Genomic DNA, 21,368 nt, shown 5'->3' with positions numbered 1-21,368 from the left:
GGTATTCTGAAAGACTGACTTGCTGTAAGATTTAAGTGTTTGTATCACAACCAAGTTTTCATGAGTTGGCTTAATTTTCAAGCCAAACACGCTAACATTTGCACCATCTTTATACATTCATCTAGAGTGCATCTAGACATTCTCCTAAAAATGTTGTGAATGTTATGATACTGGTACTGTTAAAAATGTTCAGAATACATGAACTGAATCAAAAAATGCTCTTCTGTTTTAATTGTATTAATGTAATGAAAGTACCACACCTTTAATAAGACTAGACCACTCAAGGAACCAGGCCACTGTTATTCAAAGTGTTGGTGTTTCTCCGTGACCGTCTTCAGCAGTCATGAGGTTGGGTGGTCTTTACCTATTATGAATACTGTTCACGTAGCCAGAAATCATTATGAAGGCAAACTGTGCACTTAGAGTGAATCGGTTGTAGTTGTGCACTGTGTTCCTGAAGTGACCCCTAACGACGTGTACTTTAATTCCAAATGCTCCAGGCTAGCTTTGTTTCATCTGGAAACAGAACTGACATTTCGCTGGATGATCCCAATTTCTGGCAGAAATGGGCTAAGAAGGCAGAGTTGGACATGGAGGCCATCCGTGGACGGGTGAGAGGCATATTCAAGTTGACCGTTTTTTGGTTGATGTCTATATAATGTAAAGTCGGGAGTGTTTAAAAAGTGAACTGCAAGTGCATGTTAGAGTTTGCGTTATTAACATATGTTTTCTCTTTCTATTCCTTGCTAGAATACACTGGTTATAGATACACCGCGTGTAAGGAAGCAAACAAGACTCTTTAGCGCAGTGAAAGAAGATGAGTTAATGGAATTTTCAGATCTGGAAAGCGAATCTGAGGAAAAGCCTAGTGCTAGGCCTCGTAGGCCTCAGGAAAAGTTACACGGCTATGCACGGAGTGAGTGCTTCAGAGTCGAAAAGAACCTTCTGGTGTATGGGTAAGATACTTTTATCTGTAGAGCTAGATATTGTGTTGTGTTTATTTCACTGGGCTATGATTGTTTGTGGTCTTGTTATTTAGCTTCCATACAGGGTTCTCAGCATGTGATAAGTGTAGCAGTGCAAAGACGTGGTCTTCAGAAGTGGCTGTAGAAGTGGCTGTAGGACTTTTAGGATAAAGTGAACAAATGATTATGGTGAATCTCCTGGAGCTCGCGTTTGTGGCTCTCAGGGTGGAATGCTATAGCTCAAGCCTGAAGGTGACCGCATTAGTTAATGGAGTAATATTTATGTGCAAGGAGTCTGTGCATTGCATACGTGTTCACAATGCCTATCCGAAGAGGAACTGGAAATACATCCTTGGTTTGTTGAGAGTAGAGAGTATATTAGTTTGGTTAATGTCAAACATTAAGTGAAACTTTATGTACACTAGTACGGTCTTACTTTTTTAATCTAGGAAATGAAATAAGTGTCCACCTAGAAATAGATGGTAAAAGGCTAATGGTTGAGAGATGTTTACCTCTTTGCCGCCTAAGTGGTGTAGTTCTGCAGATAAGTAGTACTTGAAGGTGGTGCATGGCATAATCTTTTGAATGGATATGCTGCTCTAGTCAAGCCACTGGTATATACCGGAGGAAAATGATGTCACGGAGTGCTCAGCAGTCCTCATAAGGCACTGGTTTTGGGTGTCTGATGTTTACCAAGTGCATTTTGGATTACAGGCCTAGACATTAGTGCTAATATAAGAGATACAAATCTAGTTTCACATTTTGAACATAGGCTTCAAAGTGTTCTATTTTTTTTGCTGATAATAGACTGGAGCCCATCTATTATGTTGTAATTCTTTTAAATATGGAGAATAAACTGAAAATTGATCTTTTTAAAGAGTCTCAATGCTGCCAGGCTGACAGGGGGAGGTTTGAGGTTTCCTAACGAAGCTTTTAACAGCTGCATATCAGCATATTTTTGTACTACAGTGCTTGCGTTTGTGGGTATATTGAATATTGAGTGATTCAGATTTACATATGCTGCTAAAAACCCATCAGGAATTAAAGAAATTGGTAAAATAAAGGAGGAAATAGTCTAATTGTGGTTTGATTTTTTTCCCCCACAAAATATCAATAGACACAGATGGAAATGCCTAAAAAGTAAGTACTTTCAAACTAGAGCCCCACATTTGCTAAGTATTATCTTTCTTATTTAGTTGGGGCCGGTGGACAGAGATCCTCTCACATGGCCGTTTTAAGCGCCAGCTCATGGAACAAGATGTGGAAACAATCTGCAGAACGATCCTTGTTTACTGCCTTAACCATTACAGAGGGGATGAAAATATCAAAAGCTTCATCTGGGACCTTATCACTCCAACAGAAGATGGCCAGATGCGAGCTTTGGTTAACCATTCAGGTAAGGCCTGCACCCCTGTATATATGTAATGAATGTAACATGCTGGGAGGCAACGGAGTGCTGGACAAGAGCAAGATTCAAATGTCTTTTTAAAATTATGATTACTTTTTTTAAAATAAGTTATTCAAAACTTAATGTACTAAAGATAATTGTGGGTTAGGTTTACCAGGCTTTTTATAATTATTATACTGCGTTTATTATAAAACATGGTTTATGTATAGTTTAAATCGAACAAAAATATAAGTATTCCTATGTGGTTCACTATTTAAGAACATATTGCTTACCTGCGATTTTGTCTATAATAAAAACATGATTCAAAAATTCTCCTGTTACTAAAGCTACGAAAAGAGCTATTTTGAATTAAGTCGTTTGTATCGTACTTGTATCAAATATTTTAAGAGCACTTCATTGTGGTCGAATCCGACAATCAAATTAACCCTTAATGTCAGATATTGTACCTCTTGGATTGATACAGATTCTTAATTTAGCTGACATATGTCAAGGGAATACCTTTCTAGCCTTTTGCTGATCTTCAGAGATACTATAGTTTTTCTTTGTCCAAATATAGTTAATGTGAAACTTTATACAACTGTATATCACCTTTATTTCCAAATGCTTTACCCACTTCAAAGATTCCTGAAATTGCATTGTGTTTAAACATATTAACCAGATCTTGTCATGTTGCTTCTGAAGTCTATACAAAATTATCTTTTTAATAATTTGCAGTCCGTCAAAGACTCTTTGAATTACTCTTTCTCAAGCAATGGCAGCAGATGTGGTTATGAAATATATGTGGTTGGTAACCTGTCTCTACCAATCAAATAATGATTACAAACAATTGTTTAGGAACTCCTGTTAAACGTTTTAAGGCCAACTTAGCTAATGATTGGCTATATTGGCATTGTAATGACAATACTGTATCATTGAAACAATTGTTATATGATTTTTCCACTGTATATACATTTTATGATTTGTGAGATTCTTAGTATTTCCTATAATATTTAATAATCTATTGTTATTTGTAAATCTTTAGCTATTTCTTCATATCCAGCCAATACGAAACTGTATGATGTCTTAATTTCTTCGGCAATTAAATACATATCTACTAACTGGAAAGGTGTTCTATTGCATGTACTCGTAAATGGTGTTCCAACTACTCTTCAATTAAACATGAAATATTTTGGAAGCCACTTGATATTTTTCTCAACCTATTTAACTTTTTATGATCATATATCTACTATGAACAAGTTTTATATTCGTTTTTCTGAAATTCTTTCAGGAGCTCAGTTTCTTATTTTCTTTATTTTAGTTTGCTTAAATATTGTATATTAAAATTGGCAAGTGACCTTCCTATATATCCTACTGTGTTTACCCATACTAATGTCCCATTTCGCTATCTGGTACTTTTTTGTATGTTTATTTGATTGTTCATCTGAAAATGATTTTGTTTTCAGGTCTTTCTGCACCAGTGCCCCGAGGGAGGAAAGGAAAGAAAGTAAAATGTCAGAGCCTCCAGCCGGTGCTGCAACATCCCGATTGGTTGCCAAGCTGCAACCCTGATACTTTGTTTCAGGAGGACAGCTACAAGAAGCACCTCAAACATCACTGCAATAAGTATGTCCAGCAGGGAATTTTAAGATTAAGTTGTATAACGGATGCTTAAGGGAAACTTTTTTCGAAGCGTATATCTTGTTTTGTTTAAGGCACAAGGCCATCTGCAGACCACATTTAATATTGGGAGAGTCAGACCCTGCCTTAGTTTTTAATTTTCTTAATGCCTACGTACATCTTGCCCACCATCCCCCCTCCTCGCCTGCGCTTTTTAGGTCTCGCTAGAACCAGAACCAGCGCATTCGCTGGTCTGGAGAGACATTTAGTAAGCTGGTTTTTAAAGTGCTACCAAAGGCAGCCACCATCTTGTTATTACGTGCACAAGCGCGCACATCTTGCTCTGCCTCTCCAATGTTCTGTTTCACTTTCGCGTGCTCTCACAACTTTACTTTTGGTATAATACGGCACCCGTGCTTTAATTTTAATGTTCTAAGTAAAGTGCGGGTGCCGCGATTATACCAAAAGGAAAGAAATAGAAAAAAACATCTATTTACTTTTGCTATAATCGCGGCACCCGCACTTTACTTATAACATTAAAAGTAAAGCGCGGGTGCCACGATTATACCAAAAGTAAAGAAATAGAAGAAAACATTTATTTCATTACTTTTGGTATAATCGCGGCACCCGCGCTTTACTTTTAATGTCTATAAGTAAAGCGCGGGTGCCGCGATTTTACCAAAAGTAAAGAAATAGAAAAAAATAATCTATTTCCTTACTTTTGCTATAATCGCGGCACCCGCGCTTTACTTTAAATGTTAAAAGTAAAGCGTGGGTGCCGGGATTAGAGCAAAAGTAAAGAAATCGATGTTTTTTCTATGTCTATACTTTTGGTATAATCGCAGCACCCGCGCTTTACTTTTAACATTAAAAGTAAAGCGTCGGTGCCGCGATGCTTGTTGGCTCTTGGTTGGAAGATGCTAGGTCATGCAGTCCCTGTCTCTTAGACTGGCTTTCCACGAGTCGCTAAGATTGCTCTTGGCAACACTGGGCTCCTTGGCGCATGCTGGCTAATCAGACTGTTTCAAAGCCTTTGCACTCACACTTGATTGGTTGATTTACAAAGCAGGGCCTGCGAAATAGCCAATAACCATGTGACTATAATTACATGATGGATTGGCTGTGTGTGTCAATTCACATCTTTGCATGCACATCTGGTGTCCTTTGGTATCGCAATGTCCTATCCTTTCAGCCACCTGACACCAAGCTAATTGGGTCTCCCCGTGTGGCTTCCGGCTAGCATAAAGGAGTGCATTTGCAGGTATAATTGTAGACATGTCTAACATATTGAAGACATCCTGTTGCTAACTGTAATTTTTGGTATACAGTGGGCGTATTTGGCATGATAGTGCTCATCCTGAATATAATGGCTTACTGGCTCCCATCCTTGACATAATGTGGGTACTCTTGACATGATGTGCTCATACTAATGTATAATAATGCTGGACCTCCCGGGCTTGTTATCAACTTGACTGTATAAGGCAGAATGTGTCTGTTTTGCAGTAGGACATGTGAGTCCTTGATGAATAGGGCAATGTTATGTTTCTATAATAAAGGTGCAATACTAAAACAAGCATTGGCATAGCCAATAGGTCTCGCCTTTGGGATCTTGTAAGTGTTCAGTTATCCAGCACAATATCCTTGCTGCAACAACATCAACTGTTGCATGGCTAAACACTTATAAGGTCCCAAAGGTGAGACCTATTGGCTATGCCAATGCTTGTTATGTATGTGCTTGGCGCTGGTTCTTCTTGCCTTCCAATCTTCTCCTCTTTTCCCATGCTTTTTGTGCTCCACTACTCTACCTTGCTACAGCTTTAAAGCTTCTAATCTCCCTTATCTCTTGACTCCACTACCATGAGCAAAGGTTTTGTGATTTCACTAAGTTAACTGCTTACTTCAATGTTCACTCCGGTACCACTGCAACCATGGTATAACAAATACCTCCATCTCCACTGTTTCATTGTAAAGAGCACTGACAACCATGTGTCAAGTGGTGTCATTGATAAAAGAAAGGAATATGCAGTTAAATAGTCATTAGAAGCCTGTGTTCTGGAATGAAAAGATGCATAAAAAACAGTTAATCGGTTGTTTTACAGTCGTCACTTTGGATAGGTTGTTCTTGATAGCTTTAAAACTGAAATCAGGCAGAAGTCAGATATGAATTGGCTGGTTTGCTTTTTAATAGACTAATGCATCCATTACATAAAAATAGCATGCTGTGGTCGTTCCATAATCCCATACTGCGATCATTTCAAGTGTTACTGTATTATGCCCATATACAAAAGGTTCTGTAATGTTACCACCTCAAATACTGTTCATCATATTGTCTTTGGGTTAACGAAATTCACCATTGGCTCTGCAGAAATTGGCAGTGTTCAACCTTCCAGTAAAACTTCAACTGGACTCTTGGCTGTTTTGCAAATATGTCGCCTTTGTTTAGAATGGGTGAACCCCATGTCTTCATCAGAGGGTCCCTGCACTGATTACTCAGTGAGCTAACTTTTATTTGCAGTCTTTGTTGCTTTCCATTGTCGTGTGTTATCTGCTTAGGTAATTTGTTTTGAAACAGTGGGCGTGATGTGAAATGTTTCTAATACCAATGCTGAGGGTCACATACCTGTGAGCTGCAAGCAATCCATGTCAGGCCCATGTTCCTAACTGGATGTCGGGCGGCAAAGTTCGATGCTGTTGTAGAGTGTTCTTCCTGTGAAGCTCGCTGTTGGAGGGAAAAAAACAGTTTGTTTTCCCAGCCAGGGGCAACTCTTGTCCTTACCTTTTACCTATGATAATGATTAGTGAGTATGTAAGAAACATTACTCTGCAAAGCATGAATCCACTTTCCGTTTGAACTGTGTCTGTTTCCAGGGCCAGTTGGTAAAATCGATTCCTGTCATAAGAGTGTATTGTCAGTGCTCTTCATAGCAGCTAGAACTCTGTAATCTGAAGACCTCGACAATCCATATTGAGAGTTTATGGCTAGATAGTAAAGACAGATTTTATATCTCGTTTATTCCTAAAACTTCTGATGAGCCTTCCAAAAAGGGTATTAAGGCCGCAGCTGAGGAAATTTTATGAGATAATGAAGCAGAACAGTTACTGAAAGCCATCTGCTCAGTTGTTTACAAACTTGCTTCAATACTTCAGAGGCAGTGGCGTAGTACGTGTCTGAACTTCACAAGCTGCACTAGGTAAAACTAAATGAAATGCGGCTGGGGGGGGGCTAGACTTCCTCTCTGTGCAGTGTGACTGGTTGCCAGGCAGGCCTGTTGGAAGCCAGCAGAAAGCACCACACAGAGGTGATTATGTGCCACCATCTGTCACGCTTCAAGCCTACCATACAGCATGGCTAATCAGCCTTGGCAGGATGATGGATGAACAGCAGCAGCTGCCAAAAGCCACTGTTGGCAAACAGTCCTGAAGTTAAGAACTTACCCCCCTTCTCTCTTCCTCTGCAGGGTCCTGCTGCGTGTCCGCATGCTCTACTATCTGCGACAAGAAGTTATAGGGGACCAAGCGGATAACATTTTAGAGGGTGCCGATGCAAGGTTAGTGCAATCTTTGATTTCTGCTGAGACGGCGGGTGAACTGTTCATTTCCAGATCTCGTTTTTATTATCCTTTCTTTTTTTATGTATTCTCCCTTTTTTATCCGGGTGGGTGTAGACGTCAGGAAGTGGTGGCGCTTCAGGATTTCTGACGGCCTGTTAAAGTTGTGTTTATGGGGAAAAAATGCAGCTTTTTTGTAAAACATAGATGGTCTTAATATATTACATAATTTTTTTTCTTTGAGTCGCCAGAGGGAATTATCAAGGTTTTGGTAGTGTGCCACCGTTCAGAGTGATAAATGTATATAGTAGGGCTGGGGATTTGTCACCGGTCATGGCGCAGCCGTAAAAGTTGGTGCACAGTGTGTGCCTCACTTGCAAGAGATCTCGTATCATGGTATGGTACAGGCATTTTTCATTTTTATCTCAAACTTTATTTTGCAATCTGGGACCTATTTGGCTTTTTCCATAAGTCTGAGCTAGCACCATAAACAGTTTCCTGAAAAGGTAACACACGTGACATAGGGTCCATTGACAGTCATGACCGACCGGTTTGTGGTTTTCACCTAATGTTCATCGGTGCCTGCGTATAAGACTGCATTTTGTTTTAATAGTGAAACAGATGTGTGGATACCGGAGCCGTTCCACGCCGAAGTTCCTGCCGACTGGTGGGATAAGGAAGCTGACAAATCCCTTTTAATTGGTGTATTTAAACATGGTAGGTGATGTCTTAATTCGATGTTGAATACTGCCATTTTACTGCATGTGTTTGGAACTGTATTCCTGCCTCCTACGTGATGACAGGAGTAAAGTGATGCTCACACTCTTGGCTTCTGCTCTGCTGGTTTAAAAATCTGCCATAAACTGACTATCAGATGCTGTTTTTACATGTTTGCAGAACATTTGAGAAGAAAACATTCCATTCTTGGCTGTAGAAAGGCCCCAGACATATTTTGTTTTAATATTAGCCAAGAAGCACTATAGATCTTCATAAACTTTGCTTCCAGTGCTGCTTCCCTCGCTAACTCTGCCAACCAGTGTCAGAGTGGATGGTGGGCTTAACCTCTGCTATTAATCTGTACAAGTGCCTCCTGGGCTTTGTTCCAAGCAATATTTCACAAATGTCAGCACGGAGAACTTCCGACTCCCTCGAGTGGGATGCAGCCTTGTTAACTTTGAAAGGGCCGGGATGCAGAGCTGGCATGATGTATGCACTGAGCGATTCCTGATTATAATCCCAATTCTCTGGGGCTCGCCGAGGTATTCTCAGCAGCCCAGCCTGACTAAAGGGGAGAATGATGGCTTATAAAACCTTTCATGATTACAGTTTGGCTTCAGGCTCTACAGTGGTTAGGAGCCGTGTGCTGTACTACAAGTCCTAATTGAATTGCGCTGTTCTGCCTGCGTTTTATGCGTGATCAGAGGAGGCACGTCTAGTCGAGAAATCCTGTCCTTTCTGTGGACGCCCCCGTTCTGCCTGTTTCCATCTAGTCAGTCTGGGCAATAATAGGGGAGCAGTTTGCAGGCCATTCCAGTGACACGCTTCACCCTAAACCTAACGAGGCCCGTGTGAGGGCCCCACGTCTAGCCCGTCAACGCGAGGGGTCGGCGGCACACAATGCAGGCGCAAGCCTGGTTCAGGAGAAACAAAAAATGCTAAGGAAGGTGGGGCGAGGGCGGCCTGCCTGCCACTCGAAGGTCACAGGAAGTGGTCCTCACCAACTAACCAACCCACAAAGGACCTTTGGACACACAGAGCGTGTGTAATGTAAAATGAATTCATTCTTCTTGATGCTAATAATGGTCTAATGTGAAAAGATTTTATTTTTCCCTTAGAGGCATTTTTACACGTATCAGAATTCTTTACCCTCCCGTTTCCCACCTGCTCTCTCGTTACATCACTAAGTAGGAGTATTCCCCTACATTACTTTAAAGAAGTCGCAGCTTAATTAAGAAAAAAGAAATATATATGTCCATTTGTAATGCAACTTGTACTCCTATAAAGTGCTCCAGTACTTTCAGGTCGAGTTTGCGCGATTTAAAACTGCAAAAAATATAGATATATTTTGACTGCTACGTTATAATAAACATGTCGTAGTATTTCTAAAAATACAGGCAACAGTATACTGTGCCACTTTATATCATCGTAACAATTATGAATAAAAGGTAAGTACTGCATTGGCCTCCATAAAATGTCAACCCTATTACAACCACGACTCCACACTTTGCAGCGTGTTATGTCAGTGGTATGAAGCACTACATAAATGCACACATAGTTCAACAGTGCAAATTGTCTGTTTGAGTGGTGTCAGAACTGCAGTTTGCGTCTGTTCATTGGGCAAGTTTGGTGTTAAAAATCTGGACCACAATCTGTCAAATTCTGTATTTGAAATGTGAAAGATACTGTGTAGTTTTTAGATAAGTATCAAGATATGTAGGTTGGTTTTAACTTGTTTAATTCTTTCAATATTTTAGAAGAAGTTGGTATTTGAATAATTGTAAGATTGTGTAAATATTTATTGGGTAAAAACCTATTATCAAACAAGATAAAGCGAAATATAGGTTTTTGGATAAACAAATCTATATTTTTATGTATCTTACTGTAGTTTTTCTTTTTTTGCAATTTGAAAGGGTATATTTTGCAGGTACCCTGGAGTTCCAAAAAGTGCCTTCATATTCCTTCCTTTAGGCCTTTCATATTGGAGTAGCTAGAATTTTTGTAGGTCGCTATTTATATCTGTTGATATAACCCAAAGTTAACCAAATGAATAACCTATATTTACAGGTTATGAAAAGTACAACTCTATAAGGGCAGACCCTGCACTATGCTTTCTGGAAAGAGTTGGGATGCCAGATGCAAAAGCTATTGCTGCTGAACAGAGAGGTGGAGATATGCTTGCGGATGGTGGTGATGGGTAAAACACATTACTATTATCTAGAGTAAATTTGACTAATGGAGTGTGTAATCTGCTTCTCGTTTCATGCAATCAATTTATTTTTGTAGGGGGGATTTTGATCGTGAGGATGAAGATCCCGAATATAAACCAAACCGGACTCCATTTAAGGATGAAATTGATGTAAGGTTCTTTATTCCATGGTATATTTAAGAAAAATCGTTTTACCAGTGCAGAGATTTATATTATTTGCTGTAAATTGAAGAACCAATCTAGAAGTGGGTTTGTTGAATTACCCACATACTGTCGGTAGGTCGTCCTGAATCTTCCCTCCTGGCCAACCAACACCCCCTCCCCAACTATAATTGGACCTTAATACCGACTTTATCAGGATATTTTGCTATTTTTCGCATCATCCACCCAAGCAGAAAACCAAGGTCTAAGTTTTGCCATGGGGAATCGGAAGGTTTGGCACTTGAAAGTTAAGTGAGACCTAATGTGCATTGAGTTGAACATCACGGGTGCAGGGGAGTGCTGGAAGACTTAGCCATTGTATCATAGTAGGCTTGCTCCTTGGCTGTTAGAGGAATCTCTAATTCTTTGCTTTAATGGGAGGGTTGATTGATTTATAGAATAGTCCACTCTTCTGTGATTACTGTCATCTCTCAACCATGTTAGTTATTCTGTTTAATATAATGCTTGGCGACCTAATATTAATCACTTGAAAAGTAAATAGAGAAAAACGAGCTAATCGCTTACTTTCTTCAAAAGGAATTTGCAAACTCTCCCACGGACGAAAAGGAAGAAGTCCTGGAGCTTGACCTTACAGGTATGATGTGGCGAATTCCGGCAGTGACCCAATACTGAAAATGTCTCATATCCATATCAGTTGAAAGTAATTGAAAACGGACTGCTCACCATTGTTCTTGATATTTTCTATAGGGCTTTTGTTTTATCTAAGAGCTAATCTTAATTCATGCTTACTCTACCACATAATCTAATCCAAAGATATTAGTTTAAATGTTTCAGATTGTCACACAGAAGGCTGTCTCCCAAAATATACTGATTAGCAGTTAGCATATGCTTCATTCACGTTACTGTTTGAAGTGTAAAAAAGTTCCTTAAGAATGACTTTATGCGCTTATTTAAATGGTTATTTCTGCAAATTCCCCATTTAGTGAACGTCTAGTACTGACATACAGTGGGAAACTAACCCTACCTGAGATCTGGGACGTACTGCCCAATTGTTTGCTGCTTGAAATTTGTTTCACATAAGTACTTTATGATGCTCGCAATGAACCTCGTTCAGCTGCAAGCAGCACCACATGAATATCCAAGTGAGAATTCAAGTCTTGATTTTTCAGTATATTCCTCAATTTCAGTTTTTAGGTCTAAATCTTTATTTACTTGACAGCAATGCTCAAAGTTAAAGGAACATTATACTTACAACATTCATTTTACCATCCTACCTGTATAGGCAAACAGATTGAAAGTAGCACAGAGTTGGGCAAGCTCTACTGGCCTAACACTTCAGCCTTGACCACCCGCCTTCGCCGCCTCATTACTGCCTATCAGCGCACTTATAAACGGCAACAAATGAGGAAAGAAGCACAACTAAAAACAGACCGACGAAGACGGCGGCCTCGGGAAGAAGTGAGAGCGTTGGAAGCAGAAAGGGAAGCCATCATAACTGAAAAACGGCAGAAGTGAGTGGTACATCTCTTAAATTCCTTTTGAAAAGAAACGAGTACCTTCTTGAAAATGGCTCTTTGTTATGGTATTCAGACATACAAAGTATTCAATGTCAGATTAGATTGAACGTTCTTCTTTTGTTCTTCAGATGGACGAGGAGAGAAGAAGCAGATTTCTATCGTGTTGTGTCCACCTTTGGGATTGTCATTGACTCTGTTAAGCAGCAAGTTGATTGGTCTCAATTCAGAGCTTTTGCCAGACTTGACAAGAAGTCAGACGAGAGTTTGGAGAAGTACTTTAATTGTTTTACGGCAATGTGCAGACGGGTATGCCGCTTGGCAACTAAATCTGATGAAGGTAAGCGCTTACTTTTTCAGATTGGGAGTCCCTGTACAAATGTACGAAGGATACCGGCAAGCTATAGCTAGCATAAAGCAGTTTTGACTCATTTTATTTAAGATATTCTTATTCCTACTTCCTATAACAGCGTTCTTTGAGAAGCATCACGTTTAATTATCATGTTTAATGCTTCAAAACGTGTCTGTCAGTAGAATGACTCTGCTCAGTGTGAAGACAAACCAGAAAGTTTTCTTTATGATTAAACGTGGCGTGCTATGTTACATGCTACACCGTACAAGCTATCTGTTGAAGTTTGTGTGCACTACGTGATTTGCTTTCACATTGTCAGGCTTGTCAGAGAAATTTTGTTAGCTTTGTTGTTCCACTGTTGAGCAATTCTCTCATATCTTCTCACAACCATGCCATTAAGCTCATTTTTTTATGTTCATGTACTGGAGTTATTGAAGTGTAATTTAATTAATGACAGTTGGTGTCATTTATTTTTCCCCAACTACAAATAATTATCAAAAGTGGGGTATATTTTGAGCACCGACTGCAGTCTTATGTTGATTATTTACACACACTTCATCTGTTCTAGAACTTTGCGACCTCTCTACCAACGTTGAACCTATCACAGAAGAACGTGCATCCAGAACTTTGTACCGTATAGAACTACTGAGGAAAATCCGTGAGCAGGTTCTTACTCACCCTCAACTAAGTGAGAGACTGAAGCTTTGCCAGCCAAGCTTGGATTTGCCTGAATGGTGGGACTGTGGAAAACATGACAGAGACTTGCTTGTTGGGGCCGCAAAGCATGGTGTCAGTAGGACTGACTATCATATTCTCAATGACCCTGATCTCGCCTTTTTAGATTCTCATAAGAACTTTGCTCAAAACAGAGGAACTGCGCAGCCTAGCGTTGTCTCATTGCTGAATACCCCTGCAGCTGGCTCATGTGAGACCCCTCCTGTTGTACCATCTACACCAGTCAAGGATGAGTTGACCACAGAGCAGGATGAATCTAAAGTGGATGTACTTGAAAAATCTGATGTCAAAGAGGATCTTGAGGTTAAAGAGGAAAGCATGGCAACTGCCAGCAGTGACTCTGAAAATGCAATTAAGCAGGAACGTGAGATGGAATCCACTCCTGTGCAAAGTGAAATCAAAGTTTTGGAAAGTGGCCCAGAATCTATTCCAAAATCTCTTTCTGAGAAAGGCTCTGATGAAGATGATGAGGAAAAACTTGATGATAAGTCCGAAGAGTCCTCCCAACATGAAGGTATTAAACATTTTACTTTTCCTGATGCCTAATTTTTACAATCAGAAGCATTTTGGACTTAAATGCTTCACAAAGTAACCGTTCCTTGATAATACAAACACTAATGCTGTTCGTTTGATCACATGTACTGTTCGAGGTTTTATTGGTAATTTAAAAAAAGACATTTTACAACAATTGACAATATACATTTAGGAGTATGTCAGTTCAACCATTTCTAAATATGATAGAGGCATTAGAGAATGGTGGCGATTGAGGCATCTGTGAGGTTAAGTGAGTTTCAGTGATAAGACAGCATCATTTGACAGTGGTCTTAAAAACTAATATATTACAGTACTGCGTTTACTAATACCACGCTTGTCATTACAACACAGGTATAACTACTCAAGTACGCCTACAACAACATACCATTACAATGCATTCTTTTACAACGCATATGCCTTTACCACACATGCCATTACAATGCAAAGGCATGCGTGTTAAAGGCATACACTTGGTAAAAGGGTTTAAGTTAAGTTACACTACCCTACCCTAAACCCTATATTGGTACCCCTGCACGACCCCCAGCCCTTGCCCTTTCCTTAACCCCTACTCCTGCACGACCAGAGCCCCAATCCTTTCCCTACCCTAAACCCTTAAATCACTAACCCCTGCACAACCCCAATCCTTTTCCTACCCTAATATTAAATTACTGCCCCTGCACGACTCCCCTGAATCCCAATCCTTTCCCTACCCTAAACCGTAAATTACTACCCCTGCAACACCCCAATCCTTTCCCTACCCTAAACCACTACCCCTGCACCACTCGAACCCCAGTCCTCTCCATACCCTAAACCACGACCCCCGCTGACCCCCAGTCCTCTCCCGAACACTACCCCTGCAGAACCTCCAACCATCAGTCCTCTCCCTAGCATTACCCCTGCACAACCCCAACACTCAGTCCTCTTCCAACCCCAAAACACTACCCCTGCACGGTCCCCAGTCCTCTACCTACCCTAAACCCCAAAATATTACCCCTGCATGACCCTCGCCCAACCGCTATTCCTCTCCCTACACTAAACACTACCCCTGCATGACCTCCAGTCCTCTCCCTACCCCCTTTTACCCTAAAATAGTAACCCCCATCCCAGGCCCAATCCCCCGTACCTGCCTCTCCTCATGGTGTCTGAGGGGCAGTGCATGTTATGAAGAAACGGAAGAGCCTCTGTTTCCTCACGATGACGTGGATAGTCTATATATATATTTTTTTTTTTCAAAATATGTGCTTTTACCTTGCATCCCTTTACAATGAAATTCGTTGTAAAGGCATGCGTGGTAAAAGCACATGAGTTTTTAAAAAAATGCGCAGTAAAGACTGTTGTTACAACGCATGTGTGGTAACACTAGCATTGTAATGGCATGCGGGGTAACAGCTGTGATGTAATGGCTGTTACCCCTTAATAACTACTAGAGATTAATTTGTTCTTGATATGAGCAGTAAGAATGGACAAGAGTTGGGGTTTAGAATGAGGGGAGAGCAGATATGAGAGTACATTGGGAGCTTTCTTTTTAGATAAGTTCAGACTAGCAGTGTGCAGTGTTACAGTGGGTAAATACAAAAGACTTGTCATTGATGGTGTTTGATCGTCTATGAAGTTAAACACCAACGTGAGGACCCTAAACTTGGCTGTCTTGGTGGTATACAACTGTGGTACCTGGCGATTAGAGGTATGCTTGTGATGTGGGAGATCCAATGAATAGCATGTTGCATTAGTCCAACTTGCTCTTGGCAAATTGATTAGAGCGTTCTTGTTCTGCAGTAGGAGTCAAGAATCATTCCTTTTAATACTAAATAGCTGGGGACTAGTAGCAGTGCCTGTGGTGGAGATGAATGATTGTAGTCACACCTTCTCACATCTACGAGTCTATTAGTACTCCTATGCTTTGGCAGTGGAGGAAGACCTGGTGAAGTTTGGGTTGAAACTAATCTTTAGGTGTATGGTTTTAAAGCTAGAAAAAGCAGGAAAGCGTTTTTGGAGACCCACGTCTAAGGTATTCATATCATCCACTGGATGATTGCTGTGAAATATTTAGTGAATTGAATGTACAGTTGTGGGATGATTGATTGCGACCAGAGGACAATTTGTCTGTCATCTGCTTGGAGGGGATCTAAGAATTCAAAAGCCACTAAGGGTGATGTGGTAAACAAATTAAGCCAAAGTTTGAGCCTGGGAGGACCACGATGGGATTGGTGTGGGTGATGACCGCGCTTGAGCTCCAGGAAATCGGATCACTAAGATGAGCAGGACAGTTTGAAGGCTGTATTAGCAATGCTGAGGAATGGGTGGCTGCCACGGAGAATTGTGTGAGCCGCAGCAGATCAGGGAGAACTAGGATACATGATTGATGATGATTAGTAGCGGTGATGAAATAAAAATGTGGATGACTGCACGAAAGCCACACCCCTCATCTCCATATAAAGAGTAGTCTCTCCACTTGATCACTTGTTTTTAAAAGACACAGCACCACATGCAGCCTCTGGGGGTGCTTTGAGAGAGTATAGAGCCAAGTCCAGAAGTTATTTCTGTTTTAATTGTAGCACAGTCAGTTATTAAACATGAGGCTGGGTTATGTTAGTTTTCATAAAGTTCTCTGATATGCCCTAAAAGTTCAATTGAAAGAAAATAGCAAAATAAAATCTAAATATTTGACTGTTTGAAGTTTGAATGTAGCACCTATTTTTTTTTTTTTAAAGCTTGGTTATTCTGGCTTTAAGACATTTCAAGTTCTGATGGGTACTTCTAACTACAGATTCCTCACTGTTTGTGAATTGCCACCCAGTCATCAGACTGAATCTCGAACTTTTCAAAACAACTGCTCCCACGCACTGACAGGTGGTACCATTTGCCTCGCAGTGACCTTGCACTATCCAAGGAAGTGATTTCTGGCTATAAAGGTGCCACCCTTGCATGCTGATGTCAGTTCCTTTCTTTCCGTACCTCTGGGGCTCTACTCCCAGCTGTTTGTCTGTATTTTACCAACTCCAAAACTCCTGTCTTCCGGATAGTCTGTTAGGGAAAATGTCTCCCTTAAAGACCTATTTCTCAGCAATGCTTTATCAGAAGCATTAGTGACATCCAGGTCTAAACCAAGCTCGGTTTTTCCTGCAAGTCATGTGGTGGCTAGGTGTCAGACACCTTACCACGGGACCCATCTTTCCTGACCCAGCACTTTACTTCAAAGAGCATGGTGCATCCACCAGCAAAGTAAATCTTAACGGATGCAACTTTAGCAATGTGCTGTTAGGAATACTTTGAAAAACAAGGATATTATACCTGTACTGAACTTCACAAAACAATCATAAAACAAGTGTAAAAAAGAACAATAAAAACCAGCTCTTCAAAAAGGAACTGAGATCTCTGCGTGCCTATTTAATTATAAACAAGAAGGAGGGGGATGCACTCACAACCATCTCCTACAAGTAAATCTTAACGCATTCCACTACTGTGCTTCTGGACAGAGTCAAAGTGCATTGATGCTTTAGGGAAAAGTATTTTCCTCTGCCTGTTTGGTATTAAGGTCCCCTGAACAGCATAAGCCTTCTAGGATGCCAAATGCATCCCTTTAAGGGCGGGGCTAATGGGATCTTACCAGCTATCCCTGATGAATCCCCACCACCTGCACATCAATGTATGGCGTTTTAGCAGCACCAGTTGAGCTTGTTCAATCAGCCCTTAGGAAGTAGTGGATGTTATTCTTTTGGCTAGGTGCCTAGCTCCCATGTCTGTCTATTCTGGTTGGTCGCCTGGTGCAAGACCAATCAAGCTGACTATCTCCAGGCAAAACAGGCTGATGTTTTGAAGTTTGTTTCTTGTGTGGCCCAGCAAGGTTTTGTATTGGGCACGGTTAAAGCAAACACGTTGGCTCTTTTGGCCTTTTTGGCCTTTTTATGTTGCATTGCTACCTGCTCAACCTTCATTATATAAGTCTCTGGTTGTGATGCTTTTTATTTATTTAAAGGGGCTCACTTCATATTCCTCGCTTCGTTCTTTATGCCTCAGGGGGATCTTCACTTGGTCTTTGATTTTTTGATGTACATGACCTTCGAGCCTATGGACAGTTAGTTGCTAAGATTGCTGGCTGTTAAGAGAGTATCCTCACAGCAGTTGCTTCTATGAGCTCTCATCTGAGGTCGCTGTCAGTGCAACCTCCATATAGCACCGTCCTTATAACAAATTGGTGCCACAAACCTGCACTGCCTGCCTTCCAAAGATGGTGATGCCCAATCCATCATTCTCCCTGCCTTCTTTTCCCCAGATCATCCTTCTAGGAAGGGGAGGCTTCACAGCCGGCATCCTAGAAGAGCTCCTAGTTTCTAGTTCAAGCATTTGAAGAAGTACTGGGTGGATGATCAGCTGTTTATTGGCTTTGCCAGTGCTAAGAAGAGGAAGGCTGCCCAGAAGCAGATCTTATTCAGGTGGATTCTCCTGTATGTTAAAACATGCTACGTTCACCCTAAAAAGGAGCTTCTTAAAGGACAACAAGGTCATTAAACCATAGCCAAAGCATCCCACAAGGCACAGATAAAGTGTTTTCTTAATGGCCATCTGCCAGACTCCAACATGGGTATCTGTTCACACCTTTACCAGGCATTACTGTTTGGACACTCAAGTCTGCAGGCAGGGCAGTTCTTGCTCAGTTGTGAAGAACTTCCTGGTGCAAGCCCACTTCTCAGACTATCTTCCTTTTAGGAAGCAAAGCTTTGGAATTAATTCCAAATGATTTGATTTGATTTGAAAAGAATTTATTAAGCGCGACTAACACCATTAGGTTTCTTGGCGCTGTGCTGGGGCATGGTGGAAAAAAAAAAAAAAAGATGAAGAGGAAACAGAATCTAGGGATACGAGATGGTAAAAAGGAAGGTTTTAAGAAGTGATCTAAAGCCAGAGTATGAAGGTGCCAGTCTGAGGGAAAGAGGAAGGGAGTTCCAGAAGGATGGGGCCAGAAGAGAAAACCTCAGGCCCCCGTGTTTTTTCCTCTTGAACCTAGGGACGGATAGCAGGGCCATTTGAGATGAACGTAAGTTGCGGGACGGGGTGTAAGAATGAAGAAGAGAGGAGATGAAAGAGGGACCTAGACCAGAGAGAGACTTAAAAATAATACAGCCTAACTTGAATTGGCAGCGGGCGGAAACCGGCAGCCAATGAAGACTCTTTAAGAGTGGACGGACGTGCTGATCTTTAGGCTGGTGAAAAATCAGGCGAGCAGCCTGATTTTGTATCAGCTGGAGCCTTCTCTGTTGGTACTCAGGAATACCGACGTATAGCGCGTTAGCATAGTCGAGTCGACTGATCACTAACGCCAGGAGTGCTAACGTAAGCGCTTCGATGGTAAGAAGGCGGGATATTTTCCGTAGTTTCCTGAGTTGGAAGTGGCTGGCGGACACCACTGCACTAATCTGGGGAGTCATTGAGAGATCGTTGCTGATAATGACACCCAGACTTTTGGCAGAGTTGACTGGAGAGGGAGAGCTTCCAAGACTGGCAGGCCAGATGGAAGGTTGCCATGGGTTGGAAGCTCCCCCGACAAGAATTAGTTCAGTCTTGTCGGGGTTGAGCTTCAGATGATTTAAGCTCATCCAGTCACTGATGAAGCAAAGAGTGTTTTGAAAAATAGAGGTGGAATCCTCAGAAGAATCAATATTAAAAATCAATTGGATATCATCCGCGTAGTTGAACGCAATAACGCTCAACCCGCGGAGAGCACGGAGTAACGGAGCTAAATACAAATTAAAAAGAAGAGGGGATAATGAAGAGCCCTGAGGAACACCACAGGACAGCTCAACCTGGGTGGCCGAGAACTGAGACAGCCTGACAGCTTGTTGACGTCCCGTCAAAAAGGACTGAACCCAGTCAAGGGCGGTCCCTCGGATGCCGGCCTCCTCGACACGGTCGACCAGGATCCCATGGTCGACCGTGTCGAAGGCGGCCGATAAGTCCAGAAGGACCAGGGCTTGTCGGGTGTTAACATCAGCCCCTCTGCGCAATTCGTCCATCACGGAGAGAATGACGGCCTCCGTTGAATGCGCAGGTCTGAACCCTGCCTGCTTAGAATCTAAGACACACGAGTCCTCAATGAAGGAGCTAAGTGTGTGGGTCACGTGCGATTCCAGAACTTTGCTGAGGAAGGGGAGAAGGGATATAGGGCGGTAGTTGCTCAGAATGGAGGGGTCTGCTGAGGGTTTTTTTAAAATGGCAACCACCTCGGCTTGTTTGAAAGAGCAAGGGACAGTCCCCGTGACCAGGGAGCTATTTATGAGGGCCAGAGGGGGCTCGGGACAGGAGATGAAGGCTGCTCGAAGAACCGAGGGAGGACAGCAGTCACGAGGGGAGCCAGAAGAAATTTTGTGCAGAAGCGAAAGAAAAAGCCATCGGAATGGGGGGGAACAGCAGTAAGCGTGTGAGGGTTGGAATATTTAGAGGGCTCGGAGGTTAGGGGATGAGCAGGTAAGGTTTGAGCAGCAATGCTGGATTTAATTTTTGCTATTTTTTCAATAAGAAAAATTATTAAAGGAATCGCACAGGGTTTGGGAGGGAAGTGGCCCTAATGTGAGTCTGGCTGGGTTAGATAATTCTTCCACAATGGCAAATATGTCCTTCGACTTATTTGTAGAATCCATAATTTTAGTGGAAAAATAAGTGGATTTAGCACGAGCTATGGCGATTTTATAATTTTTCAGTAAAGAGGAAAACACCTCCTTATTCTCAAAGGTAAGGAATCTGCAGCTAGACATAGCCATCAGAACACGTTATTTACCTTTAGTACTTTCTGGTGGATAATCTAACTGCACATTTCTCACCCTCCTTTCCCCATTCCTTGGACTGAATTTATAGGGCTGTGCTGTCCGTCAAACCGCATCTGACAGCACAGAAGAGTTCCAACAAAAACTGACCACTCAATGTCGACACTTCCATTGGATGCCGCTAGTAATTTTTGTCAGGTTTATTCCAGTTTTGTTTGAGTATTAAACGGCTGAGGTGATGGCATTTGGCATTTCTGGAGGTGATTAAATGGACAACATTGTCTTGATAGTATAGACTGATGTCAGAGCTTGTTTGCTTTGTGCAGAGTAGTTCATGTCTTCTATTATCAACTGGGGTGGCTATTGAAAAGGACGAACAATGATTCATTAAAACCAGTTTCAGATTTGTTGATTTAAGTTTATTTATGCAAATGCAAGTACTAAATTAAAAAAAAAATCCTGCGTCAAACTAAGCGAATTTCCCCATTTTAAAATCAGTTTCTCAAGCGAGAAATTGGCAACAATGTTTTGAAGTTAACCTAGCAGAAACACACTATGAAATTTGTCTCGGCTCCAAATGAAGTTTTCAGTTGTCCTCATCCTGTAAACGAATATTATACTGATTGTCTGTTGCTAAGGTATGGTTGTTATTTCTGTCTCAGCAGGAGCCGCTTCTCAAGGTAAACATTTCGATGAAGAAAGTAATGCTTCTGTGAGCACTGCCCGGGATGAAACCCGCGATGGATTTTACATGGAAGATGGAGAACATTCGATGACTCAGATGCTTCATGACCGAAGTTTTGCATTTTCTTTCTGGCCTAAGGTTGGACAGAACACTATTATTTTTCACTGTGGGTTGGAAATGATCTT

At 41.4% G+C, this 21,368-nt stretch overlaps 1 protein-coding gene across 4 annotated transcripts in view; it reads left to right on the top strand.

Annotated features, from left to right (window-relative positions):
• Nucleotides 1–21,368, top strand: part of CHD7 (chromodomain helicase DNA binding protein 7) — a 771,490-nt gene that overhangs the window by 685,444 nt on the left and 64,678 nt on the right. For 2 of the 4 annotated variants that reach the window (XM_078687262.1, XM_078687264.1), the window contains exons 20-32: nt 501–611; nt 751–956; nt 2,162–2,361; nt 3,816–3,975; nt 7,428–7,517; nt 8,131–8,234; nt 10,302–10,431; nt 10,521–10,593; nt 11,182–11,239; nt 11,888–12,116; nt 12,251–12,459; nt 13,040–13,720; nt 21,164–21,321. In XM_078687262.1, the coding sequence (XP_078543388.1) occupies nt 501–611; nt 751–956; nt 2,162–2,361; nt 3,816–3,975; nt 7,428–7,517; nt 8,131–8,234; nt 10,302–10,431; nt 10,521–10,593; nt 11,182–11,239; nt 11,888–12,116; nt 12,251–12,459; nt 13,040–13,720; nt 21,164–21,321 (2,409 nt within the window). Of the gene's footprint in view, nt 1–500; nt 612–750; nt 957–2,161; nt 2,362–3,815; nt 3,976–7,427; nt 7,518–8,130; nt 8,235–10,301; nt 10,432–10,520; nt 10,594–11,181; nt 11,240–11,887; nt 12,117–12,250; nt 12,460–13,039; nt 13,721–21,160; nt 21,322–21,368 lie in introns of all 4 variants that reach the window. The other 2 variants (XM_078687261.1, XM_078687263.1) reach the window with 1 other exon arrangement.

The sequence above is a fragment of the Lissotriton helveticus genome, chromosome 4_1 (genome assembly GCF_964261635.1).
Source record: "Lissotriton helveticus chromosome 4_1, aLisHel1.1, whole genome shotgun sequence".
NCBI lineage: Eukaryota > Metazoa > Chordata > Amphibia > Caudata > Salamandridae > Lissotriton > Lissotriton helveticus.
This window is presented reverse-complemented; position numbering and strand designations above follow the sequence as displayed.